The sequence below is a fragment of the Felis catus genome, chromosome A3, assembly GCF_018350175.1.
Source record: "Felis catus isolate Fca126 chromosome A3, F.catus_Fca126_mat1.0, whole genome shotgun sequence".
Lineage (NCBI taxonomy): Eukaryota > Metazoa > Chordata > Mammalia > Carnivora > Felidae > Felis > Felis catus.
This window is the reverse complement of record NC_058370.1, coordinates 133,225,908-133,247,005: the sequence shown is the minus strand read 5'-3', so window position 1 is coordinate 133,247,005 and position 21,098 is coordinate 133,225,908. Positions and strand designations below refer to the sequence as shown.

Here is a 21,098-nt window from a genome sequence, read left to right as displayed (position 1 = left end):
CCTCCAACATAGTTATAAAACAATTTTAGGGGCGCCTGGGTGGCTCAGTCGGTTAAGCGTACGACTTCAGCTCAGGTCACGATCTCGCGGTCCGTGAGTTCAAGCCCCGCGTCGGGCTCTGGGCTGATGGCTCAGAGCCTGGAGCCTGCTTCCGATTCTGTGTCTCCCTCTCTCTCTGCCCCTCCCCCGTTCATGCTCTGTCTCTGTCTCAAAAATAAATAAACGTTAAAAATATTTAAAAAAAACAATTTTAGTTATATCGATAGTCAATATATACTTGATCATGACTGCACAAATGGCGTTGACTAGAGAACCAAATTAACACTGTATGCATACCAAATTTCTTATTCAGTCCTTCACTTTTACTCGAGTTACTCATTTCCTCCTTTTCTTCCCACATGCCTGATTTTCTACACATCACTGATTTTTCCTAATGTCCCAGTAAAATCGACCTCCATTTTATCAATCATGTTTCCCATAATCTCCAATAAGTCATATGCATCCGACTCCTAGAGCAGAGCCTTCCTTCCACGTTCTTCAGTTTAGACTGGACATTGTACAGGTGTCATCTGGAAATTTCTATTCGCCATCGTTGTGGGGATTCACATCGCCTCTTATGCTTTAGATCCCTTGCTTCTTAGATTCTATGGGTTCCTTTCTTGGTTTATTCCCTTGTTTTATTGGATCATCACCTCTAGTATTCTACTAAAGTTACAATGAAAGGGTACGAGGGAAGTAAATGATATTCGTTCTTGCATGTCTGAAATATTTTACCCTTATTTGATAGACAATTTGGCTGAATATAGAAATGCAGGGTGTAGATTAGAATACCGGAGGCATCGGTCCATTGTCCACTAGATTCCAGTGTGTTGTCGAGAGGTCCATAGATTCTGATTCTTTTCTTTTTCTCTCTAGAAATTTATAGCATCTTCTCTGTATCCCTGATATTCAAAAAGTTCACAGTGATGTCCCTGACTCTGAGTCTTTTTCGCTCCTTGTTCTAGCCATTTTGAGTTGGAAATTCGTGCTTTAGTTCTGAGACATTTCTTTATATCATTTCCCTGCTAATTTTATCCTTTCTGGCATTTCTAGCAGTTGGTTTTGCACCTTGTAGATGTTTCTTCTTGCTTTATCTTGTTTCTGCTGTTTTCCTTTTCTTTCTTTCTTTCTTTCTTTCTTTCTTTCTTTCTTTCTTTCTTTCGTTCTTTGTCTTTTTGTTTTATCTTCTGGAATGTTCTCCGACTTTTTTTAATATTAAGTTTTTATTTTGATTCATATATTTAACTTTACAGAGGTTTTCCTTATTTTCAGGATTTTTTTTAAAGCCCTCTGGTTGTTTCGTGGATACAATATCCTCCTCACACTTTTCAGGGAGACTGTCAGGTTTGAAGCTGTCTGATTTCTCCCAATTCTTTTTACCACTTCTTTGTTTTCTGTCTTTCAAGTTAGAAGCTTTCCCCCACATGTGGAGGTAGCTGGCCGTCCTTTCTCACTTGGCAGCTTAGAAAGCTCTTTGTACATAAGCCAGACTTGGGCCCTAGGGCTTCTGCCTGATAGGACAGAGTTCAAACCAGTTCACTATGAAGAATACCAAATGGTAGTCTCTGGAATTTACACTGAGAGAAGATTCTCATCTCCTGCCAGAGGAGATGTAAAACTTGCTACTGACATTCTGGAAAAGAGATTAAGGGCAGTATTCAGATTTTCACTCAGTTCCCCTGTTTCCAGTCTGCACTTCCTCCTATACCACCCACCCACTCTCAAATTCCTCTTTAATTACCCCTGCCTTCTCTTCCATTTCCTTGGTCCTTGTGGACTTAACCCTTTTATGGGACTGTTATTTTAGTGGGAGCTGGGGAGAAAAGAAAGGAGACAATGCATTGTTCAGCCTGCCCTGTGCTGTTTCAGTGATAAGGCGACTGGAATTCAGAGAGGGGTTTCCTTCTCTGTGGTATCCCATGACTCCCCAAGTCACTGCTTCTGTCTGCATCTCAATTTCCTCATCTATAAAATGGAAGAGTAGTTCTAGATGAATTTCAGAAACTTTATATTCTGGAATTGTATGTTCCGAGAAACCAGAACCCAATCTTCACAGTTATGTTGTTTGTCTTATTTATGGTGCTCCCATGATGTCCTACCAACCCCCTTTGAAGATTTCTTCTCCCCTTGTCCCGAGTCAATGGCTACAAGCAAGGCTGGCTTCATGGGGGGTGCGGCCTGTGCAGTCACACAGGACCCCGTGCTCTGAAGGGCCTTGAGCTTGGTTTAATGCTCTGCTGTGGCCACCTTGAAATTCTTACTAATTTTTGAACGAGGGGCAGCACGTTTTCGTTCTGTGTGGGGCCCCATGGATCATGTAGGTCGTCTTGGCCTCAGGATGGTCACCCGCCAGGACTCTTCCAAGGATTTCACAGAGCACAGCCAGAGCTATGGCTCTGTTGAGTTGGTTTCCTGAAAAGGAGGGAGGGGCATGGAGGGGAGGACCCCAGGACCAGAAATGGATAAGCCAGCCCCCAACAGGTTCTGCAACTTACCTGAGATCTTATCACTCAAGAGTCTGGGAAACTCCTGAGTTATTTAAGGCAAACTCTGAGGACCTCACATAATCTTAGAACGTTGTTTTGCTTCTGTTTAATTGGGGCTGTGCCTTCTGGCTGTTGATGTCCTTTGACAAGGCAATTTTGCATCCAGAGGACTTTATTCATCCATCTACTCATTCCCTGAAGAACGCACCCACTCTGTGAGCAGGAAGAGTGAGCTCTTTGGAACAGACAGAACTGAATTAAGATTCCCGCTCTTCCTGCCACATGACCCGACTTGACCTCCCGAGCCTCAGTTTTTCTTCCTGTTTGATGAGAAGCGAATGATGGTCTCCCAGCTCAGTGATGAGGTGACCTGTGTGGTAGGCCTGGTGCAGCACCTGACACACAATGTGACCAGCAGGTGCTCATTCCTTCAGCCTTCTTCCCAGCGCCAGGCAAACCGCAGAAGACTTCGGCTTTGGCTGTGGACACACCAGGCCACAGCCAGGCCTCGGAGCCCCCCGAAGGTCCGTTCGCGGGGGAGGTCCTAGATTCTCTCTTCCCTGCAGCAGAAGTGTTGATGGGAGCCCGAGGAGGAAGGCTCAGGCATCTGAGAAGTGTTTGCTTTCAGGACTATCCCTGTGCTTTGTGATTAACATTTAATAGGCTCCAAGAAAGCTTTGAAGTTAATAATATGTCTCCGCCCTTCCCTTTCAACCAACGATCCTCAAGTGATACACTTATGTCTGTGATGAAATTGGGAGGCTCCTACAAGGAGCCAAGACTCGCTCTTATCTTAAAAAACAACACAAAACAAACCTTAGAAGTCTAGTTATGAAAATTAAACCCACAGAGAGGAGTGACACGGGAACGTGTCCTCAGCAATGCCTCTGCCTACCAGCTGCGCCTGTTTAGTGAGGCAGACGGGGGGAATGATCTAGTAAATGCAGCCTCGTGACAGTTTATGGCATTTGTTCTCACTTTCCAACGTCCAAAGCCTTGACAAAGCCTTTGCACAAACTCCACCATCTCATTTGTACTTTATGAGCTCAGCAGTATTTAGTATTATTTAGTATTTTGCTGAAGTTATTATCCCCATACTGCGGATGAGAAAACTGAGAGCCCCAGAGAAGCGACCTGCCCAGGTCACGACGCAACACGACCCAGTAAGGATCGGGCCCCGGATTCAAATGGACTGTCCTTATTGCAGTCTCTGCTCTGTTGCCTCCTTAAAATAGTATTTAGCGGGGCACCTCGGTGGCTCAGTCGGTTAAGCGTCCGACTCTTGCTCGGGTCATGATCTCGCAGTTTGTGGGTTCGAGCCCCGCGTCGGGCTCTGTGCTGACAGCTCGGAGCCTGGAGCCTGCTTCGGATCCCGTGTCTCCCTCTCTGCCCCTCCCCTGCTCACGCTCTGTCTCTCAAAAATAAATAAACATGAAAAAAGATTAAAAAAAGAAGAAGAAATAGTACCTAGCTATTTCCGCACTTCGTGGAACCTCCTTAACTGAACTTTGAGCTGACGTGTGCCGGCTCCCAATCCCTGGGCTGTTAGAAGCATCAGGAAGTCGGGGTGGGGAGTGAGGCGGTGGGACCAGCTCTATTGTGGCCACCAGGGCCCCAGAGCAGGGCCCCTGTCTGGTGGAGAGGTGGTCACATTCCCGGAATTCCCACGGCCTTGGCAGAACAGAATTCTGAAGGCCCTCGGGCTCATCGGGGGCCAGATCTGTCCCTCTCACCCACTCAAGGGCTTTGCTTGGACTTTGCCTGTAAGCTCCCCTCTCTCTCCCACCAGCCGAGATTTCGTTAGCAGACAGACGTGCTGCAAACGTGCCCATGTCAGCACCGCCGTGTCACCCTGCACGGTCCCCCGATGCTCTGCTCTGCTTTTCAGCAAAACTCCCATGGGCCTTGTCTTTCTTTACCGTCTACTCTTTCCTCTCTGTCCTGCCTCGAACCCATGCCAACCAAACTTCCACCCTTCCCGCTTGCCTGAAATCATCTTGTCCATGACGACTCTCTTGCTGGGTCCCGAGCTAGCCTCACCCAACTCTTAATAGCCTTTGACAGTTCTTCTTTCTTGAAGCCCTTTCCATGTGGCTCTGGTCACCACCATCCACTGGGTCTCCCTCTACCACCTTTGCTGGATTGTTCTGTTCCGCCTGTCTTCTACCTGCGGCGGGGCCCTTGTCTCAGCCCCTGGCCCCTTTCCCCTCGTCCACTGTCTACACTCACTCCGTAGGTGTCTGCATTTAGTCCCGGGCTTTAAATCTCATGTTTACACCATGGCTCCCAAGTTCACATCCCCAGCCAGTACACCTCCCCTGAGTTCCAGACTCCTCTGTCTGACTTCCTATTGAATATCTCCCTTGTATTTCTTTTATTAATATTACTATTTTTATTTTTAATGTTGACTTATTTATTTTGAGAGAGAGAGAGAAAAAAAAAGACAGAGAGAGAGCAGGAGAGACAGAAGCCCAAGCAGGTTCTGTGCTGTCAGTGCAGAGCCTGGTGTGGGGCTTGATCCCATGAACTGTCAGATCATGACCTGAGCTGAAATCAAGAGAAGAGTTGGATGCTTGACCAACTGAGCCACCCGGGTGCCTCTGTGTTTCTTTTTTTTTTTAATTAAAAAAAAAGGGGGGGGGGGCGCCTGGGTGGCGCAGTCGGCTAAGCGTCCGACTTCAGCCAGGTCACGATCTCGCGGTCCGGGAGTTCGAGCCCCGCGTCAGGCTCTGGGCTGATGGCTCGGAGCCTGGAGCCTGTTTCCGATTCTGTGTCTCCCTCTCTCTCTGCCCCTCCCCCGTTCATGCTCTGTCTCTCTCTGTCCCCAAAATAAATAAATGTTGAAAAAAAAATGTGAAAAAAAAAAGGCTATTTATTTATTTATTTTTGAGAGGAGGGGAGGGGCAGAGAGAGAGAGAGAGAGAGAGAGAGAGAATCTGAAGCAGGTTCTGCACTGTGGGCTGCATCCCACGAACCATGAGATCATGGCCTGAGAGAGCCAAAGTCAGATGCTTAACTGACTGAGCCACCCAGGAGCCCCACCTCTTGTATTTCTTACAGATATATCACCGAACATGTCCCAACTCTAGGTACTCCCCCCCCCCCCAAACTGATCTGCCCATAACCTTCCCAGTGAAGGGCTGTACCATGACCTCATCATCGATTTCTCTCCTTTTCTCACAACTACACCCAGTCCTTTGTTGGCTCCACCTTCGAAGTGTATCTGTTCTCCTTGCCGAATCCAAGCGCTGACCCTCCCGATGCGTCCCCTCCATTCCCCCTTCTCCTCTGAGGTCCATTCCCCCACGGAGGCCTGGCCAACACTTCAGAGTAAATCAGACCATGCCACTCCTCTGTTCAAGACCCTTCAATGACTTCTCGGCACACTTGGAATTAAATTGAAATACCTAACCATGGCCTCAGAAGGAATATTCAAAATCTCCGTAATAATATATATTACTATATACTATTAATACCCATAATGATATATATTATACATATACCATAATAATATATATACTCATTTTCAATCGTATATTCATATACAAAAGTCTATATCAATCAAAATTTGAAAGTGTATTCTCTTTTGTGGCACCTGGGTGGCACAGTTGGTTGAGCCCCCGAATCTTGATTTTGGCTCAGGTCATGATCTCACAGTTGGTGAGATCGAGCCCTGCAGTGGCCCAGTGCTGATGGTACAGAGCCTGCCTGGGATTCTCTCTCCCTCTCTCTCTGCCCCTTCCCCCTTCGTGCATTCTCCCTCTCTCAAACTAAATGAATAAACTTTAAAAACGTGTATTCCCTTTTATTTTCTAAATAAGTCAAACTTGTTTATAGAATAAAACCGCCAATAAAACGATGTCAGTTATAACATAGAGCGGTCAGTGAATCAGTCTAATAATTTCTAGGTCATTTGTTGGTTTTCAGAAATTCCTGGCGTGATCTTTTGACGTGTTCTCACTAATTAAATAACACCCCTATTGGAGCTATGATTTGACAGAGGGAAGTGCATTCAACTTTTCTAATAATGTCCCCAATAAATCAGTAGCCACTAGGTCAGCTTGTAGTCTCAAATAGAGAATTTGTCTCTCTTTTTAAAAAATGTTTGTTTATTTATTTATTTTTGAGAAAGAGAGAGAGAAGCAGAGAGAATCCCAAGCAGGCTCCATGCTCAGCAGGGGGCCCTATGCAGGGCTCAGTCTCATGACCATAAGATCATGACCTGAGCCTAAATCAAGAGTCAGATACTTAACCAACTGAGCCACCCAGGCGCCCCAGAGAATTTCTCTTAATAACGATATTGTTTGTGGCAATGAATTGTCTCTCAGCTGCTATACAACCAAGAACAATTGTATTGAAATGTTTTCTGATCCTTACAGGGTTACCCGAGATTCTTACATATTCAAGATCTCATTATTGGCTAAGTCATGGAAATCTTTTGCAGAGCGCCCTGTTTAATGACGTTGAGCCCAGTCCTTCCCAAGAGGCTTAGAGCATCGCAGCCAAAAGTGCATGCTCCGTGAGGCTACTCAGTTTTGACTCCTGGCTCAGACCACGATAACCTCTCTGTTTTAGTTTTCTTGTCTGTAAAATGGGGCTGAAGGCGAGTTAACACGTTTAGAATGGTGTCTGGCTCAGAAAATGGTAGATATGCATTAGCTCTCGATTTACTAAGGAAACCACGTTGTTAATGCCCTTGACTAGAAGGCGTGTGGTGGGTTTTAACAAATGGATGCCCTCAAATGAGGGTGAAATTCAGGAAGAATGGCGAAAAGTGGGAGCTACACCCTGGAATCCTCCGCCCCTTCCTTCCTCTGCGGCCTCTTCCTATTGAAGGAGTACTGCTATTCCAACAAAGCCTCAAATGCCTGGCTAGTACCCCTACTTTACTGCCCCAGGCCATCCCCAGCTCTCTCTGAGCAAAAGTTCCATGAAGGCCATCATCCCTACAGGCAGGCGCGGGTTAAGGGGGAAGTACAAGGCAGCCACGACCTGCTGACTGCCCCCAGTTGATCTCCAAGGTGTCCCTTCCCCCTTCTCCCTTCCCTGGTGGGAGCCAACAATGGTAGCCAGGAGGTGGGATTACTGGGGACATCTGGTACCACGTGTCGGACAGACTGTGGCTGTAGTGCCTATACCAAACTGTGTGTCCAGGAGACCTGTGGGCAGTCAGGGCCCTGCCCAGTGCGCTCAGCCTGAGGCTTAAGGCTCTACCTCTTACCCATTATCCTGGCCACACTGGCTTCCTTTTGTTTCTCAAACACACCAAGCTTAGTCCGGCCTCAGGGCCTTTTTCACTCTCCCTGGGATGTATTTCCCCACATCTCCTTGGCTCTCTCTGCATTCCCATGTTCGATCAACTGACCCTTCTTCTCGGAAGACTTCCCGGCGACCCTATAAAAATTCTGTTCACCTCACCCCACCCCAGTCACCCTGTATACTTCCGTGGCTTTCGAGCATGTTTCACTCCCCAAAGTTATACTTTGTATTTCTCTGTTTTCTATCACCCGGCCATGATAGATATTGCAGAAATGGCAGATGACAAATACTGTTGCAAGACGCACAAACGGCTGAAAACTTAGAAGAGACAAGAATTAGAATGACACAGGTTTGCGATTTGAAGCTTGGCTAGGCAGATGCATGAAACAGAGATATTTCTTTTTTTTATTAGTGTTTATTTTTTTAAATGTTTTATTTAGGTGGGGTTTTTTTTGTTTTGTTTTGTTTTTGTTTTTTGATTTTGAGAGAGAGTGAGCGCAAGTGGGGTTGGGGCAGAGAGAGGGAGACCAAAGGATCTGAAGCAGGCTGTGCCCCGACGGGATGACAGCAGTGACCTGACGCGGGTCTCGAACTCACGAACCGCGAGATCGTGACTGGAGTCGAAGTTGGGCGCTCAGCCAACTGAGCCACCCAGGCTCCCAAAATATGTTTCTAATGAGTCCTTGCTCATGGCAGTCACTGGATTCCACTTCAGTCATGGGACGTGGAAAGGACCGCTGGGAGGGGCCGTCTGTGGGAAGATGCATCAGAGAATGAATGTTCTCCACAGTAAATCATGTCTTTTCCTCGAGAGCTACTTGGCCATCCGACGGTGTCCACGGAACCCCTGAAGGAGCAGCTGCTTTGACCACAATGACAGAAGAACTGGGGTGAGGCCGTGGGAGATCCACCCACCGCCCCCTTCTCCAGCAGCGAAGGCTGCGGGCAGACTGGTGAGCGTTGCTGTGGGAGGCCAAGGGCGTAGATGATTCTCTACACGCGGGACCTCTCGGATGTCATGGGAGCCTCACCGTAACTTGTAATGAGCCGAATATCCACGCCAGACCTTTGTTCCACACGGAAGGCTGTTGTACATCTCGTGGCAAAATACTTAAGAGACCTGTCAGACTCACAGATGAGTTATCTTTTCTCTTGTTAAACAAAAAGGCAAATACTCCTGCAGTGACCGGTGGCTGTCACCTGCCTGGCAGGTGTTTTTGAAATCGTGAATGCACTTAATTTGTCCCTCCAGGGCAAAGGGGATGTCTCCACAAAGTACGCAGCTGAATGGTGTGCTGACTGGCCTTATCCTCATATTTTAATCTCAGCCGTCCAGGGGGCCCCTGACGCTTTACCAGATTCCCGATTCAGCGCTCCCATGCCCCCGAGGTATTACACCTCTGGCCTCTCCTTGGACCTCCAGCAACCCTGGACTGTCACACTCAGCTCACGACCTCCTTCCCGTCTCACCAGGGACAGTCAGAAGGGTCCTTCCCCCACGTCCCCACCAGTGCCTGCCACGGGCCTTTCCTTTATGGTCCTGACACAGAGGAACCAACCGTCTATGCCAAGGCCAATCCCTCTGCCTGAGCTCCGGATGCATCCCTCTCCCCAGCTCAGGGGGAGCCCCTGAAATCGTCCCCTCTCTCCCAACATCTTAGACAAGCAGGCAAAGGAACGAAACCAAGCAAACATGTGCCCTGACTTGACACTGCTTATCAGCAATGGCACTTCTGCTGCCATTTCTTCCACCAAGAAATGCCTCGCGAGGGTGGTCTGCAAGCTCCTGCCATTCGTCCTGAACCCATCCTGTTTCAGCCCCAACACGAGCCACTCTTGTCAGGGGCACTGATGACCCCATGTCCGATCCGGTCTTCATCTTGCTGCGGTTCTCAGGGGCCTTTGACGAAGCTGATGGCTCCCACCTTTTGGACATACTTTCTTAGCTTGGCTTCCAGGGCACCATATGCTCTTGACTTTCTTCTACTTCGAGGGCATTCACCCTCAGCCTCCTTTTCCAGATCTTCCTTCTTGCTCCTTACTTCAGTGTGTTGGGGTGGTCCGGTCTCTGTCCTTGGACTTTTCTATCCACAAACCCTTGATGACTTTATCCAGGCTCCTGACTCCCGGATTCCTACTGCCAGTTATTGGCTTTCTCTGGAACATCAAACTCACCTTTTCAACAGCGTAGTCAGCACCCCCACCTGGATACTGAGTAGGCAACACTAACTTAAACATCCCAGCAGACTCCTGATTCTTTCCTTCCACGTTCTATCACAAGCCCATACGTGGACTTTCTATCATAAGCCCGGTCTCCAAAAATGGCAACTGCATTCTTTCGTGGGTTCAGATCCAGAACTTTGCAGTCACTCTTTTCTCTCTCTCGCTCCCCACATCCGATCCACCAGGAAGACTGTGCCCTTGAAATCTACCCCAAAGTTGACTGTTTCTCCTCGGTGTCTGCACCCTCGCCCTGCCCTTAGCCCACACGTGGGCTATTTCAGTGGCCTCCCAAGTGATCTCCCTGCTCCCCTCACCCTCTTACGACCTATCGTCCATACCCCGCCCCCCCCAGGGACCCTTCTAAACTATGGATCAGCTGCTGTCACTCTTGTGCTATTCCATCTCACTGAGAATAAAATCCAATGTCCTTCCTATAATCCACAAGATCTCATCCATGATCTGGCCTCCAACTTCTTGGCCTCTGCCACACATCTCCTTGCTTACTCAAGGCCACCTCGCTGTCGCAAGGTCTTTTCCCCTGAAGGGCTGATCCCCCACGTGTCTGCATGGCTCAGTACCCCCCACTTCTTTTCAACTTTAAAAAGAAAGTTTATTTATTTATTTTGAGAGAGACAGAGAGAGCGAGCCGGGGAGGGGCAGAGAGAGAGGGAGACAGAATCCCGAGCAGGCTCCGCACGGACAGGTTATCGATATGGGGCTCGAACTCATGAGCAGTGAGGTCAAGACCTGGGCTGAAACCAAAAGTGGGATGCCTGACTGACTGAGCCACCCAGGCGCTCCACCGCCCCACCCCCACCACTTGTTTGAAAGCTTCTCTCAAATGTCACTTGTATTTGAGAAGCCTTCCCCACCACTGTCCAGAACAGCAACTCTGATCTCCAACCTTTCCGCCTGTCTATTTTCATATTCTGCTTTCTTTTCCCTCATGGAAGACTTTTTTGCCACCTGAAATATTTACTTATGTTATTATGGTTTCATAATGATTTACGTATGTATTTGCTGTGTGACTCTGCCAGCTAGAACATAAGCTTCATGGGGTCAAGGTTCTTTCCGTCCATTGCTTTATTCTCTGTGCCTAAAACAGTCTTTGGCACATGCTAGGCACGCCTTCGTTTAAGGCATGAAAAAGTAACCATTTTCTTGGAAGACATATGTGCTATGGAGATTGCATGTTGAGAACAAACGTTTGCAGATGTTTCCACTGGTACAAAAATACTTGGCTTCTGTATCTTTGTGAAGCATCTGTTTCTGTTATGATCACCATTAAAAAGAAGTATTAAAGTAAACTGCATTGAGGACAAGAACTACAAATCTCTGTACCACATAGTGTTAAGCCAAGATGACTCTAATTACAATATTACTAATATTTTCATTGAAAGGGAAGTTATATACATTAATAATTTCGATCTTTAGCTTATTTTGATATTTATGGGTGTCCTATAATGTACATCACTAGAACAGTCCTGCATATATATAATTTATACAAAAGTATATATCTGTATAGTGGGGTTGAATGTTCAAAATCCTTTTTTTTAAATGTTTATTTATTTTGAGAGAGAGAGAGAGAGAGAGAGAGAGAGAGAGAGAGAGTTCGAGCAGGGGGGAGGGGCAAAGGGAGAGGGAGGGAGAGAGAATCCCAAGCAGGCTCTGTGCTATCAGCACAGAGCCCAACATAGGGCTCAATCCCATGAATCGTGAGATCATGACCTGAGCCGAAATCAAGTCAGGTGCTTAACCAACTGAGCCACCCAAGTGCTCCTCAAAATTATTTTCTGATAGGCTGCTGTCTCGAGGACGAGGTGTTTGGATAGGATAGGATCTGGACATGTGTTTTCGGTTCTTGTTACATAACATTCTACTTCGAGTACCAATTTCTGTAGCTTATCTATTACTGTGTAGCAAAATACCTTAGAATTTGCTGGCTTAAAAACAACCATTTTTGTTGACTCAGAATTCTGTCAGTCAGGAATTTGGCTGGGTGGTTTTCTGTTCCACCTGGCACGGGGCGGGGGTGCTGCATAGAGCTAACGACCCCCGCTAGCCTGGGGGATCCAAGAAGGCTTCACTCACATGTCTTACACTTCAGTCCTCTGTGTAGATTCTCCACTACACATGCTCGCTTGGGCTTCCTCACAGCATGGCCGTCTCAAGTGAGTTGGACTTTTTGCCACAGCCGCTGGCTTTCAGAAAAGCACATCTGAGGAAAAGCAAAAGCCGAACAGACATCGTGTGGAATTTATACGACATCATTGACTCAGTACTTAATTGCTCAAAGCTGGCCACGAGACCACTGCTGATTCGGGGAGCGGGGAGTTGGATCTCATCTTTGAATGGGAAGAGTGGCAAAGAACTGAAGCCCATCTGAAATCCACCACAGTCTTCTTTTGCACATCATTATTTTGTGAGATTCATTCACATTGTCGTAGGTAGCAAGTATTCATTCTTTCTTATTGCTGTATACTATCCCACGGTCTGATGCCATCATAATTTGCTATCGATTCTCCTCTTGGTGGACATTTGGTTGCTTGTGATTTGGGGCTATTATAAAGAATGCTTCATGAAAAGACTTGTATACATCTTCTGGTGAATCTATGCACGAAGTTCTCTTGGTATATAAGAGTGGAATTGCTGAGTCTTTTATTTTTCTTAATTTTCTTAATGTTTATTTATTTTTGAGAAAGAAAGTGACAGAGGGCAAGCAGGGGAGGGGCAGAGAGAGAGGGAGACACAGAATCCAAAGCGGGCTCCAGGTCCTGAGCTGTCAGCACAGAGCCCGACGCAGGGCTTGAATTCAAGAACCATGAGATCATGACCTGAGCTGAAGTCGGACGCTTCATGGACTGAGTCGCCCACGTGCCCCTGGAATTGCTGGGTCTTAGCATATATTTAGCATTGCTTCCAACCAATTTTCCAAAGTATTGCTGCCAATTTATACTCCCATCAGCAATGTAGAAGAGGCCTATTTATCCAGGTTTTTGCAAAATCTTGATACCGTCTAACTTTAGCCAGTTGTAGTAGCTCACTGTGGTTCTCATTTGCATTTTTCTAAGGAGTCATGATGTTGAGCACCTTTTTGTTTATTTACTGATCTCTTAACTATCCTGAAATTGTTGTTGTGTCTTTGACCTTTTTTTTAATTGGGTTGTCTACTTATTTACTTTTTACTGATTTGTAGGAATTTATTTGTTGCAGGGGTCTTTTGCTGAATTCATTCATTGAGAACACCTTTTCTCAGTCTTTGGTTTGCTTCAACAGTGTCTTTCGATGAACGGAAGTTCCTAATTTTAATCAAGTCCAATTTAACAATCTTTTCTTTCACGGATAGTGCTTTTAGGATTGTGCTCTTGGGGAAATCTATCTCAAGTCAGAAAGATGTCTTCGGGTTTCTTTCCTAGAAGCTCTATGGCTTTAATCATTACACGTGGGGCTATGATACACTTCAAATTATTTTTTTGTATATGGCGTGATGTAGGGGTATTTTTTTTTTTATACGAAAGTTCAACTGATCATAGTTTTTATTGAAAAACTGCTTTCCCGCTGAATTTTAGTAGCACCTTTGTTGTAAATCGGGTTATCTTACTTTTTTTGGGGGGGAGGGTCAGTTTTCTGGACTTTTTGTTCTCTTCCATTGATCTTTTGGTCTATTTTTTTTCTTTTTTAATGTTTATTCATTTTTGAGAGAGAGAGAGAGAGGGAGAGAGACAGAGCATGAGCGAGGGAGGGGAAGAGAGAGGGAGACACAGAATCTGAAGCAGGCTCCAGGTTCTGAGCTGTCAGCACAGAGCCCGACGCGGGGCCCAAACCCACGAACCGTGAGATCATGACCCGAGCCGAAGTCGGCCACTCAACTGACTGAGCCACCCAGGCGCCCCTCTTTTGGTCTATTCTTGCACTACTGTTTGACTTATGTATTTTCTAACTTAAACCAACTTTACATTCCTAGAATAAACTCCACTTGGTTTTGATTTATTAAACTATTTATATATATTGCTCAATATAACAAAGAACTTGCATTCAATTTCCTGGTATTTTGTTTGCAATTTTTCCATCTATGTTACTGAGAGAGAATGGACTTCAATTTTTACTTTTCTTTGAATATTCTTGCCGTGTTTTGATGTCAGAGTTATGCTAGCCTCATAAGATGTGGTTTTCCCATTATTTGGAAGAGTCTGTGTGAGATGGGTGCTGCTTTCTTTTTTTTTAACTTTATTTATTTATTTTGAGAGAGAGAGAGAGAAAGATAGCGCAAGGGTACACAGGGGAGGGGCAGATGGGGAGAGAGAGAATCCCAAGCATGCTCTGCTGTGTCAGCACAGGGCCTCACACAGGACTCAAACTCACGATCATGACCTGAGCTGAAATCAAGAGTCAGACACTTAACCGACTGAGCCTCCCAGGCGTCCCTACTATTTCTTTCTTGAACATTTGGCAGAAATTTACTACCTTTAACTCATTTGAGATTGGGGTTTTCCGTGTGAGGTTTTTTATTTATACAGCGTACCTATTTCCTGAACAAATATAGACTTGTTCAGAGTTCCTATTTCTTCTACAGACATTTTGGTAACTTGTATTTTTCTAGGAATTTGTCCATCTCATCAAAATTGCAAATTTATTAGCCTAGAGTTATTGGCAGAATTGAGTAGCGGTTAGTGTCGGTTCCACCGGCTGCCACTTACGTGGAATGTCACATATAGCAGCTGCCAGTGCATAATAGCACAGCTGGGGTCCTTGCGGAAATGTAGGTCCACCTTTACCAGGTGGGCTAAATGTATCTCTTTCTGAGGTACACATTCTTTCTTTAGATATGTTAATACCTTCCATCAAGATGTTGAATCAAATCTTGGCCCAGAGACTCCCTGGACGCCTTAAAGGTCTATTATCTCAATTCTAATTTTATTTCCCTGTTTCCTCTTCTTGGGGTTACCTCATTGTTGCCCCACAACATGACCTGTATGTAGCTCAACGTTTTTTCCAGAAATACACCCACATTCACGCTCACCTGCAGCATAAGGCAGAGTCCATTCAAATTATCTGTGCCAATCTGACAGGCAAATAGGGCACCTGAGCCAGAGTTTTAAGAACTGCATACTAAAGCTTCTCTGTTCGAACACTCCTTTAATTCTTACAGTCTATGAAAACATCTTCCAAAGGGCTGGCTTTGCTCAAAACAATTTTCTGGTAAGGAACGGCTGGAAAAAATCTGTGACTCATTTCTGTGCAACCACACGCCCAAAGTCTCCAATCAAGATATGTCATCTGTTTAAACTACTTTGCGTATACATGAAAATCTTACAAAATCATTCATCCATTCAACAAATATTTATTGATCACATTCTATGAGCTGAGTACTGTTCTAGGCCCTGGATACACGGCAATAACAAAAAGACAAAGACTCCTGATCTCATATTTAGTTCAATACATTAACTATTTAGTTGAGCATTCGGTGCTGCCCTCTTGTTCTAACAGTTCAACACTTGAAATCAGGGCTGACCTAGAAAATAAGAGGCTTATGATCTAGCTGTTCATACGACGACCCTTAATGCTCTAACGATAGGTACGATTTTTCAGGAAGACTCTGAAGCTGCACAGAGCCAAGCCTGGCAAATGCCACGGGTGACACAACCGGACAGAACATTTGTGCGGTGCCGTGAAAAAATAACGAGATGGGCTGCGCCACTGGCCTGGGAGTCTCTTGAAGGCAAGGAGTCTGTCTTGTTTTTCTCTTATTTCCCAATTGCTGGCCCAGTGCCCGGCAGCTAGTGGGTGTTTAACGACTTTGTGAAATAAGTGAACTGACAGGGAAGTAAGGAGCGAGTGAATAAAGAGCCACCTGCTTGGTGATCTCATCTGGTCTCATGACTTTAAATCCCATCTAGACAGAGAGCACTGCCGAGTGTATGTCTCCAGTCCAGGAGTAGCCTGTGAATGATACAAACTGTCTTCTCATCTTCCCTGGATGTCTTACCGGCATCTCTAACTCGATAGGTCCCGAATCAAACACCGGGCTCCTTTCTACCCCGCTCCCAAACTGTTCCACTCACAGTCTGCCCCTACTCAGTCAACGATCGCTTCACCCTTCTAGTTGCAGGTCAAAAGTCTTGAAGTCACCCTTGACTTTTTTCTTTCTGTTACCGCCCACTTCCTGACCTTCGAGATATCCTATGTCTACCTTCAAAATCTGTATTTCCAGAATTTTTGCACTTCTCACTGTCTCCACTGCTTTTACCTGGTCCAAGCTACCCTCCTCTCTTGTCTGGATTATTTTAAGACTCTCCTGACTTGCCTCTCAACTTCTACCTTTGCCCCCATCGGTGTCTTCTCCCCGGAAGGCTCAGACTGATCTGTCAAACGTAAGTCAGATCGCGTAACTCCTCCAACAGCTTCCAAGTAAAATGCTTGCTTAATGCTACTACTTAGTAGGGGTGCTCGGGTGGCTCCGTTGGTTAAGCCTCCGACTTCAGCCCAGGTCAGGCTCTCAGGATTCGTGAGTTCGAGCCCCGCGTGGGGCTCTGTGCTGAGCCCTCAGAGCCTGGAGCCTGCTTGGGCTTCTGTGTCTCCGTCTCTGCCCCTCCCCTGCTTGCGCTCTGTCTCGGTCTCAAAAATAACCATTAAAAAAATATACAGGCTAACACTTAGTATCGAACTCTTACAGAGGAGGAAACTGAGGCACAGAAAACGGTGACTGAATCCGGGTCTACCGCGAAAACGTGTTCTTCCCTCCAGAGCCCCAGGCCTCTCCCGTGCAAAGCCAGCGCCGAGTGGAGACCCGGGAGCGCTCCGAGTCCACGCTGGGGACCGTCGGCCGCGCCACCGCCTCCCTCGCCGCGCGCAGCGGGAAGACGGTTCTGCAGCGAGCGGAGCGGGACTGAATCGGCTCGGTGTCACGCACCGCCCCGTTTCTTCCCGGTCGGCTCGGGTTACGACGACTAGGAGAGGAATGCAGTCTGGGAGGGGGCCGCGGGGCCGGCGGGGCTTCCCTCCCGGAGCCGGCGGGGACCTCCCCGCAGCCCCAGGCGCCCGGAATGCAAAGCCGCGGTCTCGGTTTCCGCCCGGCGGGCTCCGCCCGGCGCTCCCGGAAGCTGCGCTCGCTGCCCGGGTAACGGGCCCCGCGGCGCCGCGATGGACCTGGAGGAGGCGGTGAGGGAGCCGGGCGCCCTGGGGGCGCGACGGCGGGGCGGGAGGGGAGGGAGGCCGAGGGAAGAGGCTGGAGGACGCCGACCGGCCGTGGGGGCGGCCGCCGGCCGGAGGAGGGCGGGCGGAAGGCTGCGGGGCGGGGCGGGGCAAGGGATGGGGCTGGCGGGCCCGGGGTGCGGCTGGCGTTTCTGGCCCCGTGAGGTCGCGGCTGAAGGGAGGGCGGGGCGTTAGTCCGTAGGGGTGTGTTTCCGGGGGAGGCCGAAGCTGTGGGGCTTGTGGCGGTGGCCACCCACGTGGCGCGTCCCCTGCCGGCGGGGCCACCCACGGGTTCTCCTTGCTGGCGGGGTGGGCGTGGGAAGGGTCGGGGTTGGCACCCGCCGGCTCCTCCGTAACCCCCGCCTGTGTCTCTGGGAATCCTCGCCGCCGGCTGGGTGAGGGATTCCAAATTCGGGTTCGGGCCGCGCCGAGGTGATGCCGCTTTTCAGTACGGGGTCATTGCAAACTTTACCGACTTGTTGAAATGATTTCGGCGTTCATTTCTAACACGCTACATGAAATGCTGCACCCTTTGGCCCTATTGAAGGAGCGTTCGGTAGCTAGATCAACGACAAGGTCAAAGACCTAAACGCTGGGGATCAGGAATTTAGTGCCAGTGTATGTATGGACGGAAGCACCATGTGGTAGAAGGGCTTAGTCGTTATAGATGCTCAATAAATGGTTATTGAATGATGGATGGTTAACGTCTGTAAATGCCAGGTGAATGAAATTGATCATTAACTCACCATTATAATTGATCATTATAACTCACCACTAACCTGTATTTGCCATGAGTCCTGTTTTGCTCACCACTGAATCCCCAGCACCTAGTTAAATGCCTAGGACATGCATGGGTAATACTCCTTATATTGTTGAATGAATAACTCGAAACTTGAAACAACCCCAATAAAAATCTGCTTCTCTTGTCACCTGTGTTTTTAGTGTCAGGGAGGACGTTGCAAATGGCCTGCTGTTTCTTCTTATTCTTTTTTTTTACATTTATTTATTTATTTTTTTAATTTTTTTTTTCAACGTTTATTTATTTATTTTTGGGACAGAGAGAGACAGAGCATGAACGGGGGAGGGGCAGAGAGAGAGGGAGACACAGAATCGGAAACAGGCTCCAGGCTCCGAGCCATCAGCCCAGAGCCCGACGCGGGGCTCGAACTCCCGGACCGCGAGATCGTGACCTGGCTGAAGTCGGACGCTTAACCGACTGCGCCACCCAGGCGCCCCTTACGTTTATTTATTTTTGAGAGACAGAGTGAGACTTTGCGCGAGTGGGGGAGGGGCAGAGGGAGAGAAGGAGACACAGAATCAGGAGCAGGCTCCAGGCTCTGAGCTGTCAGCACAGAGCCCCACGGGCTTGAACTCATGAGCCCTGAGATCATGACCTGAGCTGAAGTGGCACGCTCAACCAACTGAGCCACCCAGGGGCCCCTATTTCTATTTTTAAAGTCTTTTCTTAAATCTTGTCGTCTTTTTTCCTCACAGCACTTTCAAGGAGTTTTATTTACTCATCTTTTTTAACCTTTTACCCCATCACCTTTTCTTCTTTTTCTCCCCTCCCCCACTGCATATTTTAGAAACTTTTAAAAATAATTTAATTCCATTTCAAACTGTCCAAAAGACTGAACGGCTTTTCTTCTTATAGATAATCTCTCTGATATATTTTTTTACTGTCTATGATTTTTTTAATCTATAGGGTAAAATCCAGGGAACCTTCTTTGTAGAAATGCAATGTGGTGAATATGATTTGATAGTAACCCCTTTTCTATCTGCTCCTATAGAAAGAATTCAAAGAAAGATGCACTCAGTGTGCTGCTGTCTCTTGGGGTCTTACCGATGAAGGCAAATATTACTGCACTTCTTGCCACAACGTTACAGAAGTAAGTAACAGACATCATTTATGCATTTGCCAATGTTTTGAAAATTGCAGTTTTAGCCTGTTATGTGGCATAGTGCCCAAGTAATCGATCGATTTTTGTCACTCCTGCCGTGGGCAGATTCCAAGAATGTTAATCTTCACTGCTTCTACATGAGTTAAGGAACGTGTAAATCACATTTAGGATGGGTTTTTGAAATGATGTTGGGCCGCATTTACAAGTGATGTCATGACTCAGACTGTGTTGTGTAAGGGAAAATAATTAAAATTGTACTTAGAAGGTGATGCATTTCTTCTTAATACTTCTGTAAGAGTGTTTAATGTGTTCTAGCTTTGAGGTTTGGAAGATGGAATGTTAGATTGAGGACCGTTGGGAATATTGAATATGCTTCATTCTCATTTTACCTCTGTTTAATACCTTACAGATTTGCAAAGTGTTTTCTTATCCACTATTTCATTTTCTCCTAATATTCATTTTCACCTGTGAGATATACTATTATGGTCCCTGATGGGGCAAGTGGGGCTCACGAGCTGAGTGAGTGTGCCCAAGTCGCACAAGTCTAAAGTGTTGAGCCCGGACGTGAACCTGAGTCTTCTGACTACAGTGTTCCTTTTACCCCATCGCACCTGCCTCTTACGCTAGAGACTGTCATACTGTCCTGTGTAACGTTGGTCAGTGAGGCCTCTTCACACTGTGAGTGCTACGTCCTGTTCTAGTTACCACACATTCGGGCCACTGTAACCAAAATGATCAAAGGTGTGGGCAGTCTGCCCCTGGACAGGCCAAACGTGCCAGGACTCCTCTCTGGAAGAGGATGTGCTCCAAGTCCACAGAGCTGGGGAGGAGCAAATGTTACCTTCACCATAGACTTAAGAAAGGCAGATTTGAAACCGAGAAAAGTAACTGTGTAGACTTCTGCTTTGGGCCAAGATGGAGTAACAGGGACCGGATTTATCTTCCTACCTTAAGCAGCTAAAAACTTGGGCAAAATATGTAAAGCAACTAAAAAAAACTTTTTCCCTTGAGGAAAGTGGCTAATTTACCTTGTAGCTCACCCAAGAGCTTTTCTTTTTTCTTTTTCTTTTTTTTAAGTTTATGTTTTTATTTTGAGAGAGAGAGAGAGAGAGAGAGAGCAAGCACGGGAGGAGCAGAGAGAGAGGAAGAGAGAGAATCCCAAGTAGGCTCCTCACTGTCCGTGCAGAGCCCGATGCAGGGCTCGTACCCTCAGACCGTGAGATCATGACCTGAGCTGAAACCAAGAGTCGGACGCTTAACCAACTGAACCACCCAGGCGCCCCCGCAAGAGCTTTTCTTGAAGCAATCATTGTTTTCCAGTATGCAGCTGAAGTTCTTATACCTGCTTCCCATTTAAGTCACATGGAACAGCTAAAAAAATGCCAGCTCAGTGAAATTTGGGGAGGGGGTGGATATGTGTTATTATCTTGGTGGTGGCGATGGTTTTGTGAGGATGTTTATACGTGTATCTCTACGTGTAGTTACACATGCATATACGGATGTACACACGTCAACTCATTCACTTTAAACAGATGCGGTGTGATACTCTTTGCTCGGGTGCATGGAAGGCACTAGCAGTTTTACTCACCGTTGTTTCTACAGTGGCCGTGCAAATGTCAACACAGCGAAGGAAGATTGCGTCTAATTGGACATTTCGTCATTGGCAGATGAAGTCAGCGTGCTATTTTCGTAGAAATTAAGCTCCATTAACTAATTGCGTCTTTTTTTCTGTCTTTAATAATGTTCCTATTTGATTCTGTCTGATAAAACCTGTAGTTACTTTAACTTGAAAGATCCTAATACCACTACACCATCTAGTTCCACATTTGAAAGACAACCTGTGTAGAGTAACTTGTCAAGAATGTAGCATTCTTTTTTTTTTTTTTTTTTAATGTTTATTTGAGAGAGAGACAGAGCATGAGCGGGGTAGGGGCAGAGAGAGAGGGAGACACAGAATCCGAAGCGGGCTCCAGGCTCCGAGCTGTCAGCACGGAGCCCA

General features: G+C 46.8%; 1 protein-coding gene across 3 annotated transcripts in view; it reads left to right on the top strand.

Annotated features, from left to right (window-relative positions):
- The window catches only part of TAF1B (TATA-box binding protein associated factor, RNA polymerase I subunit B), a 102,002-nt gene that overhangs the window by 16,703 nt on the left and 64,201 nt on the right, over positions 1 to 21,098 (top strand). Inside the window, exons 1-2 of one of the 3 annotated variants that reach the window (XM_045054985.1) lie at positions 17,021 to 17,165; positions 18,989 to 19,087. In XM_045054985.1, the coding sequence (XP_044910920.1) occupies positions 17,148 to 17,165; positions 18,989 to 19,087 (117 nt within the window). In that variant the 5' untranslated portion in view covers positions 17,021 to 17,147. Of the gene's footprint in view, positions 1 to 17,020; positions 17,166 to 17,648; positions 17,919 to 18,988; positions 19,088 to 21,098 lie in introns of those variants that run through there. The other 2 variants (XM_045054984.1, XM_045054983.1) reach the window with 2 other exon arrangements.